Source organism: Condylura cristata, unplaced genomic scaffold (genome assembly GCF_000260355.1).
Source record: "Condylura cristata isolate star-nosed mole 26May11 unplaced genomic scaffold, ConCri1.0 scaffold00031, whole genome shotgun sequence".
Classification (NCBI taxonomy): Eukaryota; Metazoa; Chordata; class Mammalia; order Eulipotyphla; family Talpidae; genus Condylura; species Condylura cristata.
The window spans coordinates 6899851-6921150 of record NW_004567132.1 but is presented as its reverse complement, the minus strand read 5'-3'; the positions used below and the strand labels follow the sequence as shown (position 1 = coordinate 6921150).

Below are 21300 nucleotides of genomic sequence, written 5' to 3'. Positions count from 1 at the left end.
GGCAGATTGACTGGACTGAACCACACTGCTGAGGGGAGCAGCAGGCAAGACAGGAGAGGTCAGCCGCGCCATACAGGTCACCTCACTGGCCTGGGATAGAACTTGTGCTGCAGTGGCTGCGCTTTAAACCCGATGGGCCACCACGGAGGGCCCCTACTTTATCTATTCCACAGGCCTCGTACTAGTCATTTCAGTACTATTTGTCCTAACAGCTTTCAGATAGGGCAGACTGATTAAAGGAAGTTGATCCAAGTTTAAGAATTTCTTAAACATCAAAACTTTTAATGCTGTGATGTATTTCAGTAGATCTGCTGGTTCTGTTCCTTACTGTGTCTCTGGTGAATGTTCTTACCCACTCTCCTCCTATCTCTGGGTACACCCCAATTCTTCTACACATCAATCTTAAAAAATGACACAGGAGAGGTTGTGAAATCACATTTGTGAAACCACTACTAGCACTAAACAAGAAATAAAACAACTTATCAACCTGTATTACACATGGTAGTAAAGTGTTTTATGAAATTTGTGTGGTTGTAAAGACACATCCATGCTGCATGTATACATATGACATGTAACATAAAATGTATTTCTTATAGTTGAAAAAATTGAAAATCTTAATGATTTTCACGTTTAGTTTGCCTTATGTTAGTTTGTTACACCTCTTTTCTAGGTAATCAAAAATCAACTAACCAAAGAAAACTTATGTATTTTCCTTTTTTAGCATGTTCTGGGCAGCCAAGACTTCTGCTAATACTGAACCTTTACAACCTTGTGAGAACTAACTTGAATAAATGAAATGCTAAAAGGCATTAGTAACATATTGGCCATGATAATATGGAAGGCTTTGGTGGACATTAGGCCCAAATTTTCAGTAATCAGAAATTAGAAGAATGTCTTTTTAAGGTTTAATAAGAACAAATTAGGTTGGATTCTATGACTTAATAGTTTTCAGAACATATGCTTTAAAAGCAGTAAATTCTATTTTGCCTTATCTAATGCATTCAGATCCAAGAATCACCCATTATTTACCCAGCATAGCTTAATAAATGGTGACTGCTAAGAAGTCCTTTTGTTATCCATAGTTCAGTAAACATAGTAGGCTTTACTAGTTAGCTAAATAAATGGCAAATAGTGGCTATGAGCGGTTTGCTAATAATCTTAATGATAAAGTCACAAGTCCTTGTGACTTCAGTGATAGTATTAAAGATGTCGATTAACATGAACAGGACAAGCTCTGTAATTTATGCTTGTACAGCCAGCCAGGCCTGGCTGCTAAATGTACCTCTGTGCCAGACATTAGAAGAAAATTCTGGTCCTCTAAAGTTCACCACAAAGATGACAGGATTTTGTCCCCCATACTTGAGGCAGATTCTACCACTGTGCTACTTACTGCATGCTAAAAATGTTTAATAAGTGATTCTGCGAGGCAGACTAGGCCTGAGCTAACTATGTTTTTCTATCAGGCAGGTAGTGGGTATCTACAAAAAAAGAATCTGAGTGGTAAGTGACCAAATTGACTGTCAGTTTGAAAAATAACCAACTAAAGATGTCTGGCACTTTTGAGTTACTCTCAAATAATATCAGTCAATCATCAACACCTATTTATCAAAGCACATTTATTTCATTACTTATTCCAGACAAACAGTGAGATTCATGTGTACAACTAAGAAATAAGACAATCCAAATAAAAGACAGGAAAGAAAAATAACGACACAAACAGCTATCTAGAAAGGAATGGCAGTTGCACTCATTTTATATAATACTGTGGAGTGATGTAGCACCATTTACCTCAAAGAGAGCCTATATACTTCATAAGATAATGGGTTTTTGTGTAGTAGTAGCTTAAAATGATAGCTAGGAAGTTTGATAACCTTATGTTCAACTAATCTCAAATATATAATTAGAAAAATAATTTCAGAAAAAATAGGGAGTTTGTAAATAGGACCTTGCACAGTTAAAAAACAAATCCTAGAAAAATAGTTACCATCATTGAGACCAGTTTCCTTCCATTAATCTGCATTAGTTCTCACTATCATGATTCTAAGTTTTGGAAGACTTAATAGTTCATTGTTTAAACACACACATAATTTATTGTTTTTTAAACTAAAATTCTATTTACTAGTCTGTTCCGTCTGCTCTGACCTGAACTACAACTTGAAGGAACAAGACAGAATTGTAATGCTACTGAAATCAAAAGGTTAGGATCTTAAATGATTTGCTTTTCCCCCCCTTTCTAGTGATCATGCTAAAATATTCTAATCTGATCAATCTTAGGCTGAAGTTTGCTGAGCACAACTTTGACCCTGCTAATGAACCTAAGTAAACATGAGAACATTTATAAACCCAATAGTTAGCATTTTTTGAAATACTGATGCTTAATCTGAGATACATAAAGAAAATTGAAGATAAATTGGAGACCTGATTGATTGAGTCTTCCATCAGTCCATTAAGAGAGAGTACACTTTCAGAAATATAGAAAAAATTTTAGAGTTGAGGATTATTCAATCCTGGACAGCTGTGGTTCCTAACCCCATTTTTAAAGGAGAGGTGATAAGGAGTTGGGTTGTGGAATAAGCAACTTTGAGAAGCTTGAAAATCTCCTTTCCCAATCCAAAAATAAAAAAAAATAAAAATAATGGATATAAACAAAAACTCCTGATGATACATTCACAAAGGATTGCCTTAGGCTTCATGATTTCCAAGTTAGAACTCCTATTTCAAATCTGTGGAGTACAGTGGAAAATGAGTTTACCATTTCAACACTGTCCATCTTTTATTTAATTGCTTAAGTATTTTAATGTCACTAAATTGTTGCCTAAAGAAACAGTTATTTTTGTTGTATAGTCTTTTAAAATACATTTCCCCTCAGTTTTACAAGGTTTTAAGCCATGTCCCTATCTTTCAAATAATGACTAAGTTCCTATGTTTAAACAGATTATTTTCTTTTGTCACATACAATTTTTCAGAAGTCAGTCCCTGGAAAATAAGCATATTAAAATTTAACATCCTTGTGAAAATGAACATGTTTACATATTGAAGTTTATCTGACTATTGAAGGTAATCTATCCTAATGTTCAGGAAAGAAAAAGGCTGTCATTTGTGACCAAACCCACCATCTCAAAAGCATTTCACAATTCTCCATCCGGCTACCAAATAGGTTGAGTGCTGTCTTTGACATGTCTCATGTTGAGCCATTGACCATGTGTTAACACCATGTTCAATAGGCCCTTAGAACAAGAGAAACAACTACACAATGACACAATGACAGGCTTATTGCTTTCTTATTAAAAGAAAACTCCATTAGTCACTCTAAGAATCTGTTTATATAATATGGTAAAACATGGATGTATAAGGATCCCTGGAAGAAACTTTGAGGACTAAAAAACAGGGATAATAGGCATTAAACACAGAACTCCAAACACAATGCACATATAAAATTTAATCAAATTCCTTAATATGTTTTTAAAGTTTGAAGTCAAGCTATAGTTACTCAGTCTTCATAATAACTCACCTTTGCTCATGTAGAGTATCTGTAGAACATATCTCAAAAGTTTGAATAAAGGAATAGTGTCAGTTAAAGAGAAAGCTTTCCAAGGAACCTACAACTTGGTTGTGACATCATTCTGTCTTTTGCTATGTGAAAAATGAATGGAATATTATTTTTTTCCTTGTTCCTCTTTACTTCTAAGAAGCTCTACTTTATGAAATTTAAACACTTAGAATTCCCACTTTGGGAGATCCCAGGATCAGAAAACAAGAGTGGGAGAAGAAAGATACTGCTCTCTGACCATCAGAATTCAACTAACTCAGTGGTAAAAGGTTTGCAAGAAAAAATGGACTACTATTACTCTGTGGGCTAAATGGTATCCCATGAATCCTATGAAATACACAACACCAAGTATGTCTCAGTACTATTTAAATGTACCATTTTGTGTTTTCCCACACCACTAATTGCTGAGTGAAAGCTGAAAAAGGTTTAGTATATATACACCAGTAACCCTGCTGTGCAATCTATACATTTTAATAATAATTCAAGCATAACCCATATTAAAAAAATTGGACTAAAGAGAGACAGTAAAGTTTTTAAAGTTTTCTCTTTGAAAAGATGGTATCTTACATTACATACAAAAATACTCTGAAAATACATACGACTTCATTTACAAAACACTGAATCAACATATTACAATAAGAATTACATGGTCATGGATTTTGGTAAACTGAGCATGCGTTCATGAAACTTAAAAAATATTAAGAAATGCACTGAAAAAAGCAGTGTAAAAAATGACAACTCATATAGTTAAATAAAAATTACAAAGGTCCTGAGCCAATTCATGGTTGGTAACAATGTCATTCAAAAATGCCTGTAGGTTTCAGTAAAATCCACTGCTTACTTCTGCATGCCTAGTTCATGAAGAAACTGTTTGAAGTTGTGGGGCAAGTTACGGTCAGGAATTATCATGCCAAGTTAATTTTACACCTCAAAAATACAAGTTTGCCATACTTTATGGTATGTTTTTATTGACACTGGAATGAACTGCTCCTCAGTAAAAAATACCAGTCAACTAACAAGAATGGCATGAGATAGGTTAGGTAATAATTTCACCATTCATATACTGACTTTCAGTATCCTGGTTATATTTTGATTCTTAATAAAGATGCATTTCGAAGGCCTCCATGGGAGGCAAAATACAGAGAATTTATGGTGCCCAACTCTTATGTAATCACTGGACTAAACCTCCCTGGTAGCTATGCAACATCTGGACAGAAAGGCACAAAAAAAAAAAAAAAAAAATTTAAATATTCTATGTGCCAATCTGGAAAAAAAATAATTTAAATCAACAGAAAAGATATTAAGTACATCTACACAAATGAGAAAAACAGAAAAGATACCTCACATTCATCTCAGGTTTCACAAAGTGGCTTCAACGCTAAAGTAAATGTGTTAACAGGTGGAAAATTACAAGACTTTTTTTTGTTGTTGTTTTCAACTTTTTCAGTTTTATACAATGATTACAACATAAGACTTATAAAAAATAAAGAAAAAAAAAGTTCAGGACTTCTTTAAATCAGTGTCCAAGTAGCCAAGAACTAGTTCCCATAAGAGAAACAAGCATCGAAAGTTAAGGCAATAAAACCTCCAACGCAAAGCCATAATATTGTACATGACAATTTGATAGAGGTGATCCTCAGAGAACTGTATGTAGCAACCAATCAGAGAACGCTACAGCATCTGCAGGTCAAAGTGTGAGAGTTCAAAAACCACTTCAAGTTGTTAGGCTGATGACTGTAACTTTCACCTTATTTTATGTATGACAACCACTTATATTAAAAAAAAAAAAGTGGTTGCATCTATGTCACTAAAGGATTGCATATTCACTTGAGTGAGGCAGCACTGCTTTTACCGATTAAGGGTCAGTCGAATGGAATTTTTGATGACACGGATCTTATTTGCTGGAACTGGAGATGATGAATCTGGTAGTTCTTTACTGGGTAGTCTCTATTAGAAAGAAACAGAGAAGCAAAAACCACTACATATTATAGAATAGGTCCAAATAGATATCAGTCACAAACTAAGTTTTTCCAAATCCTTTAAGTTTCTAAACACTCACACTGACTAATGAATATTTTCAACATGGCAAGCTTTTCTTTAACAGAGGTGAAAAGTAGAGGGACAGCTTTGGGGAAAAAGCAGTAGAAATTGGAGTAGTATGTACAGGAAAGAGGCCTTTGTTAAATCAGTTGCCACTCTGGACTAAGAAATGCATAAAGATTTATATAGTCCTCAAAGTCAGCCAATGATAAAGAGAAATAAGCACACAGGTCATTAAACAGAAAACTTTGGGGTATAAGGTCAGAGATATATGTGTGTTATAGAAGAAAACATGATATACAGATAGTTATACAATGGGAAATCATGTTTCTTGTCAAGAGATGATAGCAAAAGTTAAATCTCTAGTACACTGGCTAAATAAATATGTGTATCATACCATCAATTTAAAGATCATGGAAAACTGAGACACACATAAAAGTGGAAAACAGAGATGAATATTTAAATGCCACAACCCAAGATTCAGACATTACAATTTTGCCATGTTTGGCTTATGTCTTTTATGCACAACTCAGACATTTCATTTCACTCTTTGATACTTTAATATACATCTCAAATTAATTTTATTCTAACATCACATGTAATCATAATACCCATATACTTTGTAATTCACTATTACATTAAAAGAGAAATTTCATAAATTTTACAACTAATAATAGAAAATTTGAAGGTACATTCTATTCTGCTTTAGAATGAGCAATACAGCCTAGGGAAACGGGCATGTGGACAGTTAGTTGTGATGAGAAGCTCTTTGTTCTTTAATGAGGGTTTTGTAAAAATAGGCTGTTACTAGAAACTCTCAAAGAAGGGCTTTTTCTCATTTACACAAGTCTGATGGTTCAGCAACTGCTTATTAGCTTATCATGCTTAGTAATATTATATTATTTGTTTCAATGGCAAGTCTTTGAAAAAAAATTTTTAATCGAGGTTTAGGAACTCTATGCTCAAGTTTTAAAAATACTTTCTACCTACACCACTACATTTTGGCTTATCCAAAATACTAGTTAAGTGTGGCTCCAAACCTAGATATTGACAGTAAGCAGTTGTACCCAATTCTGACCAGTATTATTAAAGTTTAGTCAGAAACTACTGTGCTGGGCACAAAATTGTTTCTACAACAATTAAAAACTTAGAGGTTGAACATAAACTCACTAAATTGTGAAATTTTAAATTACTTCCTTTTCTAGGTTTTTGCAGTACATATATTTAGAACCATACAGTTTGTTCGCTTCTTCCATCCCCAACCCCCAATTTTACTTCTGATCTTTAAGGAAAAGGGCAAAATCTTACTCTTTTACTTCATCAAATGCTACACTTTCAAATAAGCTTCTTGTAGGGGTAAATTATCTATGAATTTTGATTTATGTGTTTTATCTATGAAAAAGACTGTTACCTTTTTACGTGATGTATCAATAGTTGGAATTGGCATACATTCTCCTCCTATGGCATCCTAAAATCAGAAGAAATATGGACGTGAAAACTTTCTTTCTGATATGCAAATATTTATTTCTATATGAATTAACACAGAACCAAAGCATGATCCGCTTTGGGATATAGATTACAGCTCCTTAAAAGTAAGTATTTTAGGCCCTCCCTGGTGGCGCAGCGGGTTAAAGCACAGCACAGCACTAAGAAGCTTAAGCCACCTCTGCATGAGTTCGATCCCCGCCTGCCCCGGAGGAGATCCACATGGCGGCAGACCTCTCCTGACCCGCCCGCTGCTCCCCTCAGCAGTGTACTTTGTCCATCTGCCTGTTCTGCTCCCTGCTCTGTCTCTGGTGAAGCCTCTCACCCTCTGCATCTCTGCCTGTACCCCAGTTCTGTACAAATAAATAAATAAATAAATCTTTAAAAAAAAAAAAAAAAGTAAGTATTTTAAACCACCCTATTACTATGCTCACCATTGATTTCCTTTTTCTATCTTCGGTAGCACGCGAGTCCTTAAATGTTGATTCGAGCTGAATAAACTAAAATGTAAACATTACAGTGAGTTGCTATATGTACCTACAAAACCATACAGATCCATATAAACTAAGAAAACTACTCACTAGGCTATTATCAAAAGCTACCAAAACACAGCTGGTGAGGGAATAGAATTCCACTGCTACCCTTAAATTCTACAGTTTGACTGATCTTTTTGGTTAAATCAATTTAGATTATAACAAACTGTTTTACCACCACCTACTGGAGGTAGAGGAAATCAAATTATAGTACAAAAAATATAACTATTTAGTTACACCAGTAATGACTTGTGTGTACTTTTAAGTTTGACTTAACTTTTTCAGACACATTAATAATTTGAATTTAGGATGAACAATTAATACTATTGTTTTAGGGTTTGGGTAGATAATCTTATTAAATAGTTAAAACTCAACAGAATGAGAGTGGTTTCTTTAGTACTATTTTAATTTAAAATAATCAGTTACTGAATTACCATTAAGTCATAACTTTACCTTTTCTATGTCTTTCAACCTCTTAGATGATCCATCTAAGGATGGGGAGTGGGATCTCTTTGGTGTAACATTCTTAGTTATATTTGACATTCCATTTAGATGTGGCTGTCCCTGGGCAGGATTGTGGGATGTTGTGATTCTAGGAATGACATTGCGTCCTACTACCGTAGGAATTGTGCACACAGCTGGAGATGATACAGTTTTTACTACAGAGTCAACTTCTGAAATGAAGGAAAAAAGTTATTTCTATTTTTAAATTTTATTAGCCTCCACCAAACCACCCAGGTCCTATCCCATTGTAAATATAATTATGTATATTTGTAGTAGAATCATTACCAACAAAAATTTAGATACCTACTTGCACCAATGACTGGAATAGATAGTCCTTGAGCTGGTGGGACACCCAGTGGCTTTTCCACAATTACAACAGCAGACTCAGGACTACTCCTATTAAAAAAAGTTATCACTAAGTGATTTAAATACTAATTTAAAAACACTTAAAACATTTAGAATATGTCTTTTGAGTACCTATTTTAACATTTCATGGAAGAAAAAGGAGGGAAATAGCAAGACCAAAGTATGGATTTACAAGAGAAAAAAAAACTAAACAGAATACCTGTGCATTTCTGTATTTAATCTCACATATTCATAATCATATACTGTCCCACAGGACAAGAGTAAAATATAAAGTATTTCTAAACAAGAAGCTGATTAGCAACTGATAAAACCTTGTAACAATTAAAAAAGGGAATTTTGCAAAGGTACACAAAAGTTTACATTACCTTCAAATAATGTAAGATTGAAAGGAAAATCTTGAAATACAGACCTTTCGGCTTCTCCTGCAGAAGGACTATCAGGCTTGGAAGGTTTGTTTGTAGACACTGGAGAATTAAAAGGTGTCCCGTTATCAGTATCTCTGGAGCTATCCAAACAATTGGTATCCAGAGATGGTCTTTTGGATTGAAGTCCACTGGAACTCCGACTGACATCAGAAAGACTTTGCTGAAAGAGAGAGAAAACTCTGAAATCTCAGGATTTCAAAACAAAGAAATGATGATTTCAATTCTGAAGAACATATAAAACAATTCTTTTGTGATTAATGAAGGTGGTGTTTTAGTCTTAAGATTGAATTAGCTGTATAACTTTCCTCTTTCCACTCAACAGCTTTGAAGCTGTGAGAATGCAAATTTAGTCCCAGGATCATATAAAACTACAATGGACAGTTAACTTTACAAACTTACCTTCTTCTTCTTTTGAAGAATTTCTGCTGGAAGATAGTGATGAAGCTGTTTTTTTTTAACATGAGTTGCTTCAATTTTCATTCCCTCCTTTAGCATGTTTATATTGTTTGCTTGTCTGTACACTGTAACAATGTCAATATGTTAAGTGGGAAACTTCTATCTCAACCAACTTCTCTTCTACTTTTTGAGGATTTTTTTAATGCATAAAAAAACTGGGGTATTGGCCAGAGATGACAGTGCTGAATGGATTCACCAGAGACAGAGTGGGGAGCACAACAGGCAGATGTACTGAAATGCACTGCTGAGGGGAGCAATGGGCAAGACAGGAGAGGTCTGCTGAGTCATGTGGGTCAGCTCCCTGGCTATCTGGGGATTGAACTCACGCTGCAGTAGGTGTGGATAGCTTCACAGTGCTGTGCTTTTAACCTGCTGCACCACCAGGGAGGGCCAAGATAAATGTATTTTAAAAAGGATTCTCCTCTCCCCCCTCCACATTTTGTTTGTCCAAAAGGTATCTCTTCTCAGTCTCTTCTTTATAACAACAACCAAGATGCAACTCAAGCATTTCTCTTTCATGTAGCTTTTTAAAAATTCAGAATTCAAAGAACATCAGGGCCCTCCCTGGTGGCTCAATGGGTTAAAGCGCAGCACTATAAATCTGTTGTAGCCACTGCAGCACAAGTTAGATCCCCAGCCAGGGAGGTGACCCACAGTGTGGCAGACCTCTCCTGGCTAGCCAGCCCACTATTCCGATCAGCAATGTATTTCACTACATCGGCCTGTTGTGCTTCCCACTCTGTCTCTGGTGAATCCTCTCCTTTCTTGTACCTCTGGCCTGTACCCCAGTTCTGTATGCACAAATAAATCTTTACTAAAAAAATAAAAGAATTCAAAGAACATCAGACATTGGAAACCACCTAGAAGTACATTTTTATTTTTCAGGTAGGGAAATGAGGCTTAATGACCCTAAAAACCTTGCTAGATCAAAACTCTGGATTCCCATTCTAGGATTCTTCACATCTTATAAGAAAATCAGTTTTTTAAACTACCACGTAAATTACTTAATGTATGTTTTCTGTGATTAAGTAGATTACAGCCCTCCCTGGTGGTGCAACTGATTAAAGCACAGCACTATGAAGCTATCCACAGCCACTGTAGAACGAATCTGACCCCTGGTAGGGTAGGTGATCCACGCGGTGTGGCAGACTTCTCCTGACCCGCCTGCTCTTCCATTCAGTCTTTTGTTTGTTTGCTATTTCTTCAGTAAATCTGCCTGTTCTGCTCCCCACTCTGTCACTGGTGAATCCTCTTATCCCTCCTGCACCCCTGGCCTGTTATCCAGTTCTTATATGTATAAATAAATAAATCTTTGGGGAAAAAAATTACATTATAAATTTTCTGAAGACAGGGATGAGGATGAGAAGCTTCATTTGCACATTACTATAAAATGTGGTAAATTATTTAATCTCCTAGAGTCTTGTTTTCATAAGCATGATGGGTAAGTACATGAATCTGTATTTTCATGATGTGAGGGCCAGTTTAAAAGAATTTATAAAAGCTCACACTAGCAAAACCAAGAATAGTAATAATATGACTGTCCACTACTCCACATTAAGACTACTCCAAATATGTTAAGATAGTCCAAAGCAGTGTTACTAGGGAGCTATATGCAAAAGGCATCCTCTTCACTACTTCTGAAACACAGTCAGCAACCCACACTGGTGATCTTTCCTTCTTTTTTTTAAAGACTTAGTTTTTATTTATGCATACATGAACTTGGATGTAGCCAGAGGTACGGACTGAGTCACAGTGCTGAGAATTAAATGCTTGCGCCACCAGAAAGTTCACCTTATAATTTACTTTGTTTTAAAATAGGTAATATGTTTACATGGCAGAACACTCAGAGAGATCAGAAATATATAGAAGACTCCACACCCATCTTCTAGACATATCTGGTTCCTTGATCTAGAAATAACTTTTTACCAGTTTCTATTTTTAAAATCATGTATTCTTCTAAACCAATCTATGTACTTATAAGCAGACATGCATGCATTATTTTTTACTTATATAAATGACAGCACAAAGCACACATTCTTTGGCAATTTTCACCTGCCCCCTCTACCCTGACTTAGTATGTATTGGAAATTGTTTCATCATGTCTTTAATTCTAAAAATACCAACACAGATTTCCATAATATAGATGTACATATTCATCTAACCAATTGTGGAACTTTAAAATATGCAGCCATAGGCAGGTTGCGAACCATACCTTCACGATAACAAAGTCTTACCTGTATCAGTAAATGACTGTATATCATATGTCAGGTCTATGTTAACACTTTCTGCATTTTCTACTCTCCGAAAAATTATCCCGAGGAACCACATTGATACATAATTGTTGCTATAAAGTAAAATTTAAGAATTTCCATTAATTTGTTATAATTTTACAGATGTTATTTGGTCATTAGTAATATAAATTAGGTCTCTATTGAACCTTAAATATAAATTTCAATATATATTGAAAATGGCCAAATTCTCAAAACTGATATCCAGGACACAGGTGAGATAACCTGTGTTGCTATAAAGATGATGAAATGAGCTGAAATGACTTACTATAAATATAGACTTTAAAAATCTCCAAATATTGTGTGAAGAGCTTTGGGTAGGGTGCTGTGGACTACCAACATAGCATGTACTTAAGTTTTAATGACAACCACTTACACTCAAAATGTATCTTCTCTCCATCAAAGCCTATTAAACAATAACCTCACAACTGACCTTAAACAATACATATGGCAAATAATATTATTTAAGAACTGTACTATTAAAAACAGTTAACTTACTCTTTATGATGTTCCTTATTTCCTGGAAATGATTGGGGATTTACATGAGCAAGAGTAATAAATTCATTCCGTTCCAAGTTTCCAACAAGCACACGTATTTTTGATTCTACTAATCCAACCCTACAAGACAACAGACAAGAATTTTCCACATTAAACTTGGAACTACATCCAAATAAGCCAAATAGCTTATTAGATATTATGCCTTATTTTTAATTTTTTATTAATTTTTAAAAAATTCAACATGTTATACACTCTATTTAAAATTCTGTTTAAATGATTGAAATCAATGCTAATTCCATTAAAAAAAAAACATAAACCATAAAAGTAAATGACAAGTAACTAAGGAGTTTGTGTTTTCCCTTAAGAGGAACTGTTTTTGGAACTCCCTAGTGGCCTAGGGGTTTTTTTTAAAATAATATAATTGTTTATTTTTACATTTTGTACATTTTTTTTTCATCTCAATTGTAATCCCCGTGGATTTCCCATCACCAAGTCACCCATGTGCCATCACCATAGTCCAGTGCACTTCCCTCCCCCCACCATTTTGAATTCCCCATCCCACCCCCATAAAATGTCTCTGGTATATGGCTGTTCATTATTCTTATTATTTTCTCGCCTGGTCCATTATACTCCTGCTATGAGCGAAACCATCCGGTATTTTTCTTTATCTTTCTGGCTTATCTCACTGAGCATGATTTTTTCCAGCTCCATCCAAGTTGCTGCAAAACACATGTGTTTCTTTTTTTTGGTTGCTGAGTGAATATCCATTGTGTATATGTACCATATCTTTTTTAATCCAGTCACCTACTTTTGGGCATTTGGGTTGCTTCCATGTATTTCCAATTGTAAATAAAGCAGCAATAAACATAGGGGTGCAGGTATCTTTTTGAATCAGTGTTTTTGTGTCTTTTGGGTAGATACCTAGGAGTGGCATTGCTGGGTAGTAGGGAAGCTCCATGTTAAGCAGTTTGAGGAACCTTCACACAGTTTTCCATAGTGGTTGTACTAGTTTGCATTCTGGTGGCCGGTTTTAAGTTTCAACACTAACACCACTATGCCCTGAGTTCAATCCCTGCCAGGAAGCCAAGCCACATATGGCAAAGCAGACCCCTCCTGTCTCACCCGCTGCTCCCCTTGGCAGTGTATTTCTGTAAATCTGCCCGCTCTGCTCTTCTATCTCTGGTGAATCCTCTCACTTCTCACCCCCAACCTGCAGCTCAGGCCTACACCCCAGTTATTCTATGTGTTTCATTAAAAAAAAAAAAAAAAAAGCACTTTCAGTTTAAAATACCAAGTGGTAGTTAATAAGCTATTTCAGGGCCTCCCTGATGGCAAAGTGCTATCAAGCTATAACCAGCCACTGTGGCATGACTTCAACGTATGGCAAGGGAGCTGACCAATATGGCACATCAGACCTCTTCTGGCTCACCCACTGCTCCCCTCAGCAGTCTATTTCAGTAGATTTGCCTGTTTTGCTCCCCACTGTCTCTGGTAAACCCTCTCATCTTCAGTACCTCTGGCCTACACCCCAGTTCTTCTATGCAAAAATAAGTAATACCTTAAAAAAAATGGAAGCAGTCACTGATAACATATACAAGGGGGGCAGTGTTCCAATAAAACTTTATTTTTAAAGATGAATGGAAAGACTAGATTTGGCTCCAGCAATAGTTTCCTGATCCTTAATCTAGAAATGAGTAGTACTCCATTTAGTGAAAGAATTCTTTCCAGGGTATCTTTAATAATCAATTATTATAGGTGTTAAAACTTTTGAAGTGAAAAATGAATGCATTTTATTTTATGCATATAGAACTGGGGTAGAGGCCAGAGGTACAGGAGTGGTGGATTCACCAGAGACAGTGTGGGGAACAGAACAGGCAGACTGACAAAAGTACACTGCTGAGAGGAGCAGCAGGCAGATCAGGAGAGGTCTGCCACGCCATGTGGGTCACCTCCCTGGTCAGGGATTGAACTCGTGCTGAAGTGGCTGCGGCTAGCTTCATAGTGCTGTGCCTTAACCCAATGTGCCACCAGGGAGGACCCTGAAATCTTAATTTGATGCTATTTCTTAAACATATCACATGCAACAGCCACTAATTTGACTTAATTTTGAAAACTAAGGGTTTTTCATAAATGGCAAGGTACCATGTAAATATGTTACTATCACAAAGTAAAGAACTTAAAATTTAAGTCTTACCACTCTAGATGGTTTTCTTCTGTTGATGCACTGGCAGTCAATACTATATAATGTCTATAAAGAATTTTCAGCAACAGTCAGGGGGGAAAAGCCAGAAACATTGTTAGGTCCCATCTTTCCATCATTATTTTTTCTCCCTTTTTCCCAATAAATAACAACAAAAAACTGATGTAGACACATAGTTCATGAAAATTAAAATGTTATCCTGTTTTCACAAAATAAATTGTAGATGTTCCAATCAATAGTTTACCAAAATCAAAAAACCTAGTATTGGGTCAATTACTACTACAATATAGAAACTTATCAATTAGGGTTTCTGCTAATCGATGCTCTATTTCATTTGAAATACAGATACAGGGACAACTTTCACCCATCATGCATTATTAAATATACACACAAAATAAAGGAAATTTCAAATACCTATACTTCTGAAAAAAATTTGGTGGTTCAAGCAGTTTGGACCAATCTGATTTCCCCTGAAGAATTTCATCTGTGACTGCAAGGCCTAAATTAAAAGAGAGATTAATTTTGAATAGTGACCTTACATTATCAACTTTCTTATCACGCTACTCCCAAAACTTCTCACCCCATCAAGTTCTTGAATTAAAAAAAGGTGTGAATGTTTTATGTTCTTTTTTCAGAACACAAAAATCAATTTCTACTAGTTTGGACTGGCTCAATTTTGGCTTTCAATATCATGTATTTTGGAAAACCAAGCATTTGAAGAATTTTTAGAACTAATAGATATAAACTTTATATAAACTTGCCAAATCCATCACAGCATAAAGAATAAAACTGTCAACCAAGATCTTGGCGAAATATGTAAGGGGCAATAGGGCCAACAGGTTTACCTTGTTTAAATTCTTCTACCATTACTGTTCGAGTTGATGTGGACACATTATACGTAGAATTCTGTTGTGGGTAGGCAGGGGTGATTATGGGCATGAGATGATACCTATCTGATGGATTTACCTGTGAAATTAGAAGCAGAATAATTGATCTATTCTCCTATTTCAGTTGTCCTCACTTCATTTCCCCAAAAGTCTGAAGAATATGAAATATAAATTTAATACTACATTTCCTCAATTTTAGGAGCAAATTTCCCCTCCCCAACTACATTTAAATGTTCTTAAGTCAGATGACTCTGACAAAAATCAAAGGAAATTCTGTGGTTTATTTTTTCCCTAAGAAGCTAGTAAATTGATGGCATGCATATAAAAATGGTCATTCAGAACCAAGGAAATATGGTAGTATAGCAGCCAAGGGATTACTGGGCCCAATAGTTCTCAGTCCTCTTTCTACATTCAATCAATAGAGGACTTCCCCTGGGTTACTCGGAGACTGAGCACTCACTCTAAAAGCAAATTAAAATGCAAGGTGAATACAAGTTACCCTATTTGGAACCATGAATCTGCTTTAAATTCTGCTGCGAAATAAATCTTAACATTATAAGTAACTACTTGTAAGACAGTTGTTAGTGGGTTATGCCATTTCTGTTGATATACCCAGTCAGTCTTAATATGAATGAGTTTTTTTTTATCAATTTTTAAAATTTTAATATGATAGTTTGTTTTTACATCATTTTGTGCCTTTTCCCATCTCAGTTGTAATCTCCATGGGCTTCCCATCACCAAATCATCCGTGTGCCATCACCATAGTCTAGTGCACTGCCCTCTCCCACCAATTCCCTATAAAATGTCTCTGGCATATAGTTCATTATTTTCTCCCCTGGTCCTTTATGCTCCTGCTATGAGTGAAACCATTTGGTATTTTTTCTTTTTCTTTCTGGCTTATTTCACTATGCATGATCCCTTCCAGCTCCATCCAGTTACATGATTTTTAATGATGTAACATTTGGATCAGACTTGGTGATACACATCATCTGAACCAAAAAAACAAAGCAGGAAGAAGAAAAGCACTGTAGTTATACAAAAGGAAGTTGATCAGGGATAGGTAGATTTTTATGTAGATTGTAATTCAGAGGAACCACCTTTTCTTAAAAGGTTTAATGACATTCCTTAGTAAGTCACATACCCGAGGATCCCAAACTGGCAAATTCAAATTGCTTTCTTCTGGTTGTTTCAGCAGCACAGGATTTGGCCATTCCCTAACATGAAGAAGGTAAATTAACTCACATAGGACCTTACTTCATAAGCACTATAAGAAATGTTATAGACTTTGGATAAAAAGAAAAAAAAAGTAACACTGGTTATTTTAAAGCAGTGTCCTTTGAAAGGGCAAATATTATCTTCCTATTAACCGTAATAAATTTATGATTGAGTTTTTCCCTTCTTATCTGTGTTTATGGATTTAATATTGATTTATTAATACCACTAGCTAACATTTACTGAGAATACTTCTAATAAATCCATGCAAAGCAAGGATTATTTTCTCCATTTTATATATGAAGAAATAGTAAACAACCTCTACATGGCCAATAAAGGGAAGGGCCAAATTTATTATGGTCACTCTCTCAAACTAAAGGCCCACCTATTCAGAAAAACTGCTGTACTTTTTGACCCATCACTGCCACAAATGTGTTGTTTATAACTTTTTAATTAAAAAAGAATGTAAAAAAAAAAAATAGAAAGTCTATATATAGCTCTTAATTTGCAACAAGTTTACATATAGTGAGAGGTTAATGTAAGTATGTATATAAATACTTACCACTTGGAAAAAACTAAAAAGAATTTATGAACTAAAGTAGAAGCTGCTGCATTTGGATACAACTGGCAAGTTCTTGCAACTAGCATTGCCCAAGAAACACCACCAAGGAATCCCAGCATGTTGGAATAAATACCACGTCCTAGGAAATTAATAATAACTTTATTAATTATCCTTAGGACTTACTATCCATTACATTCAACCATAAAGAGCAGGATAACCTCCCTTCTAATGCTGTGGTTAAAACTCTCTCCTTACAGGAATAACATTAAAATAAACAAGCAAACATTCATGGAAGGTCCACTGTCTTATTAGTGAACCATAAGCTGCTCATTATTACCCTCCTGCTTGAACCTTCCAGTACAGACACCTCAGTTTCCTGCCTCAGGTCTGACTGCCCAACTGGGCCCTACAGATAGACAACATTGAAATTTCTCTCCTTCTAGTATTTTAAAATTGAAGTGTAAAGTTGAAGACTAACCAATATTCTGCCAGAATTTACCCACTTCTCCAGAAAGTACCATATACTGTTAGTATCACTACTCACTTTTTTTTACAGCAATGTATAAAATAGCATAACATATTTTATCAAATCTAAGATGCCCCTCAATTATATAATACGGCATTATTTATTATTTTTTTAAAGATTTATTTGTGCATACAGAACGGGGTACAGGCCAGAGGTTCAGGGGCGGTGAGAGGTTTCACCAGACACAAAGTGGGAAACAGAACAGGCAGATCGAGGAAGTACACTGCAGAGGGGAGCAGCGGGCGGGTCAGGAGAGGTCTGCCACGCCATGTGGTCACCTCCGGGGCAGGCGGGAATCGAACTCATGAGGAAGCGGCTTTAGATTCTCAGTGCTGTGCTTTAACCCGCTGCGCCACCAGGGAGGGCCCTATACGGCATTATTTTACATCCATTTAAGAGAATAAAAGAAAATCTCCATTTTGGCTATACTGAATATGAAAAATACGCATCTAAGAAATGACGAAACATGGTATTTAATTTAATATGTAAGGCAAAACAAATTGTTCATGTTGTCCTTTCATTGCAAATTACCTTCTCTTGGGCTTCCCTGGTGGCGCTTGGGGTTAAGTCTTAGCACTACAAAGCTCTCCGTAGCAGGTTTGATCCCCGGCCAAGGTGACCCACATAGCACAACAGACCTCTCCTCTCTCACTCACCCACTGCTGTTTTCAGCAGTGTATTTCAGTGAACTGGTCTGTTCTGCTCCCCATCCTGTCTCTGGTGAATTCTCTCACCTGCCATTTACCCCACACCTCTGGCCTACACCCTAGCTCTTGTATGCATAAATAAATTTTTTTTTAAAATTACTTTCTCCTGACCATACAAAACACTTGAGAGAGAATAAGGACCAATTTTACTGGCTTAAAGTCTTTTTAGATGTCCAATATGGTGGCACAAGTCATATGTGGCTAACTTTCTGTAATAATTTTATAATCATTCACATACATAAGATTCACCCATTTAAAATATAAAAATCAATGGTTCTTAGTACATCTGACTGCTATGACTTCTGCATTCAGATGTATTTTATCATGATATCAGTATTTTATTCCCTTCTATTGCCAAGTAATATTCTATAGTACAGTATACCACATTTTGTTTATCCATTCAACAGTTTGTGGACATGTGATTGTTTCCATTTTTGAACTATTATGAAAAATGCTGCTATGCATGTATGTTTAAGTGGATATATTTTCAACCCCTTTTAGGTACCATTTAATTTTAAATTTAAGTTCACTAAAACTAGTAACACTGGAACATTTAGTTTCTCAGGGGCACATTTCAGGAGCTAAACAGTCACCTTGTTACTATATTAGACAACAGATATGAAACATTTCCATAGAGTTTAGTGGCCAGCACTGTTTTAGACTATGTAAAACCTGTGCCAGAAGTTCAGCACTACTTACATGTAGCTACAAATAACACAAAATGTGCTGTGCCAGAGCAGGACTGGGACTTTTATGAGCCATATACTATATATACTAATATAGCTCTAGGACTCATTAGAAGAGTGTTGTAAGGTAAAAACCAAGTTAAAAATATTAGGTTGTCAGGAAAGCCGCTTGTATTTTTTCTATTTTTTTTTTAAAGATTTATTTATTTGTACATGCAGAACTGGGGTACAGGCCAGAGGCTCAGGAGCGGCGAGAGGCTTCACCAGAGAGAGTGGGGAGCAGAACAGGCAGATCGACGAAGTACACTGCTGAGGGGAGCAGCGGGCGGGTCAGGAGAGGTCTGCCATGCCATGTGGTCACCTCCGGGGCAGGCGGGAATCGAACGCATGTGGAAGTGGCTTTAGCTTCTTAGTGCTGTGCTTTAACCTGCTGCGCCACCAGGGAGGGTATTTTTTCTATTTTTAAAAAGATTTATTTATTCATACAGAACTGGGGTACAGGCCAGAGGCACAGCAGTGGTGAGAGGAGTCACCAGAGACAGAGTGGGGCGCAGAACAGACAGATCCATGAAGTACACTGCTGAGGGGAGCAGCAGGCGAGGCAGGAGGTATCTGCCATACCATGTGGATCACCTCCAGGGTGGGGATCGAACTCGCACTGAAGCACTGTGGTTTGCTTGCAGTGCTGAGCTTTATCCTGCTGTGCCAACAGGTAGGGCCCTTTTCTGTTTTCCAAGCAAAAATGGGTCATGACTTTTCTGACAACCCAGTATCACCACAGGCTCTTCATTTAACACATTCAATGAACACCTATTAGTAACTGGACTTTTTCCTGATGATAGGGAGACAGATATGAGTTAACACAGTCTTGCCCATTGTGAGGCTTGAAGGCCAGTTTCATTCTAAGTTCTAACTTATTCTAACTGCCTGGCTAAAATTGAAGATGGGAAGTCAGAGTTTTCAATTTTCACTTAGGAGAGGAGGAGACTGAGAGCACACCTAAAAGAAACAGCTTCTCCAAAACCTCAAATTCCCAACAGCATCAATATGCTTATAAATTCTCTCTCTCTCTCTCTCTCTCTCTCTCACACACACACACACACACACACACTTCTATCACTAGCAACTACAAATTGTAATTTCATAATGTGAACATAAAAGACTTAGGATACTTACGTTTTGCCCATAACTTGACTGCTCTTAGGGTGAGTCTAAAAGTTTCTTTATTTGGCACTAAATGCAAAATTTCATCAGTAACTCTACATCCTACAAAAAAAAAATAATAATAAAGCTTTCTTTTTTAAAATTATGCAACAAAAGCCAGTTAATTCCAATACTAACTTCCAGTCTTAAATGCTAAAAATATAAGGTAATAAAATACAATGGTTTATTTTCTCTATGTATATGAAATTTAGCATGTAAATACGAGAAATCACTTTGCTTTTAAAGAACTGGAAAGCATACAGGCAATGCAATCAGTATTAAAATAAGAGATGGGTCTGAAACTCTTTTTAGCTTTCTCCTATATTTTACTTAATCAAAAGCCTTCAAGTTATAAAAATGTCATTGCTTTAATGCAAACCTTATCCACAAATGTGCTTTACTCCTGTACCACGAAAGTACAGTAAGATGCCAATAATTCTGTTAAACAAGAAAGTATAAACTAGTGGTTCTCAAAGTGCAGTCTATGAACCCCTGGGACTCTGTTAGGTCAAATCCATTTCTATTATTACACTAAGACTTTCCTTGCCTGTTTCATGGTGTTAACATTTGCACTGATGGTGCGAAAAGTAGTTGTGGATAAAACCGCTGTTACTTCAGCAGTGAGTCAAAACTGACAAAACCTTATTAGCAGACAATGTATCTTCACTTACAAATGTTCTCAGCTAGAAAACAAAAGGAATATATACAATGTTCTAGGTAATCTGAACTACCTGCTGTTTTCCAGTAACATCAGTTTTCTTGGAAGAGTGACAAACCGTGGCTATTCATATGAAGGTTAGCAAGTGTTTCCTAAAAAATGAGTAAGGCAAGCTCCTCACTCACTTCAAAGAAAACAAATGACAAAATTTGTTTCCAATAACATTTAAACTTTCAAGTAAAAATTAGAACTTTGGACAATTAATATCTGCAATTGTAAGTTTCATAGTTTTGCAGTATTGAACTTTTGTGATCAGACTGACTAGTGGTGATATTAATATGACATGTATAGTGAAATATGTGTTAACATTTAGAAGATACAAAATAACTTGTGAACCAGCATTTTCCAAACAGGCAAGGCATGACTGTACAAAATTATATAGGAGTAAAAGATCCCATCAAAGAACAAGACAGACCAATGGATTTTTAATGTAACAAAGTACAAAAAGTTAAGT

General features: G+C 35.9%; 1 protein-coding gene across 1 annotated transcript in view; it reads right to left on the bottom strand.

Annotated features, from left to right (window-relative positions):
* Positions 1–2380: 2380 nt before the first annotated feature.
* The window catches only part of PAPOLG (poly(A) polymerase gamma), a 32102-nt gene continuing 13182 nt past the window's right edge, over positions 2381–21300 (bottom strand). Inside the window, exons 8-22 of the mRNA XM_004691423.2 lie at positions 20102–20191; positions 17007–17145; positions 16374–16446; positions 15191–15311; positions 14760–14844; positions 14340–14393; positions 12146–12265; positions 11594–11703; positions 9303–9424; positions 8888–9063; positions 8420–8508; positions 8062–8282; positions 7510–7575; positions 7002–7058; positions 2381–5497 (exon numbers count right to left, since the gene is read on the bottom strand). Of these exons, the coding sequence (XP_004691480.1) occupies positions 5399–5497; positions 7002–7058; positions 7510–7575; positions 8062–8282; positions 8420–8508; positions 8888–9063; positions 9303–9424; positions 11594–11703; positions 12146–12265; positions 14340–14393; positions 14760–14844; positions 15191–15311; positions 16374–16446; positions 17007–17145; positions 20102–20191 (1622 nt within the window). The 3' untranslated portion in view covers positions 2381–5398. The remainder of the gene's footprint in view (positions 5498–7001; positions 7059–7509; positions 7576–8061; positions 8283–8419; positions 8509–8887; positions 9064–9302; positions 9425–11593; positions 11704–12145; positions 12266–14339; positions 14394–14759; positions 14845–15190; positions 15312–16373; positions 16447–17006; positions 17146–20101; positions 20192–21300) is intronic.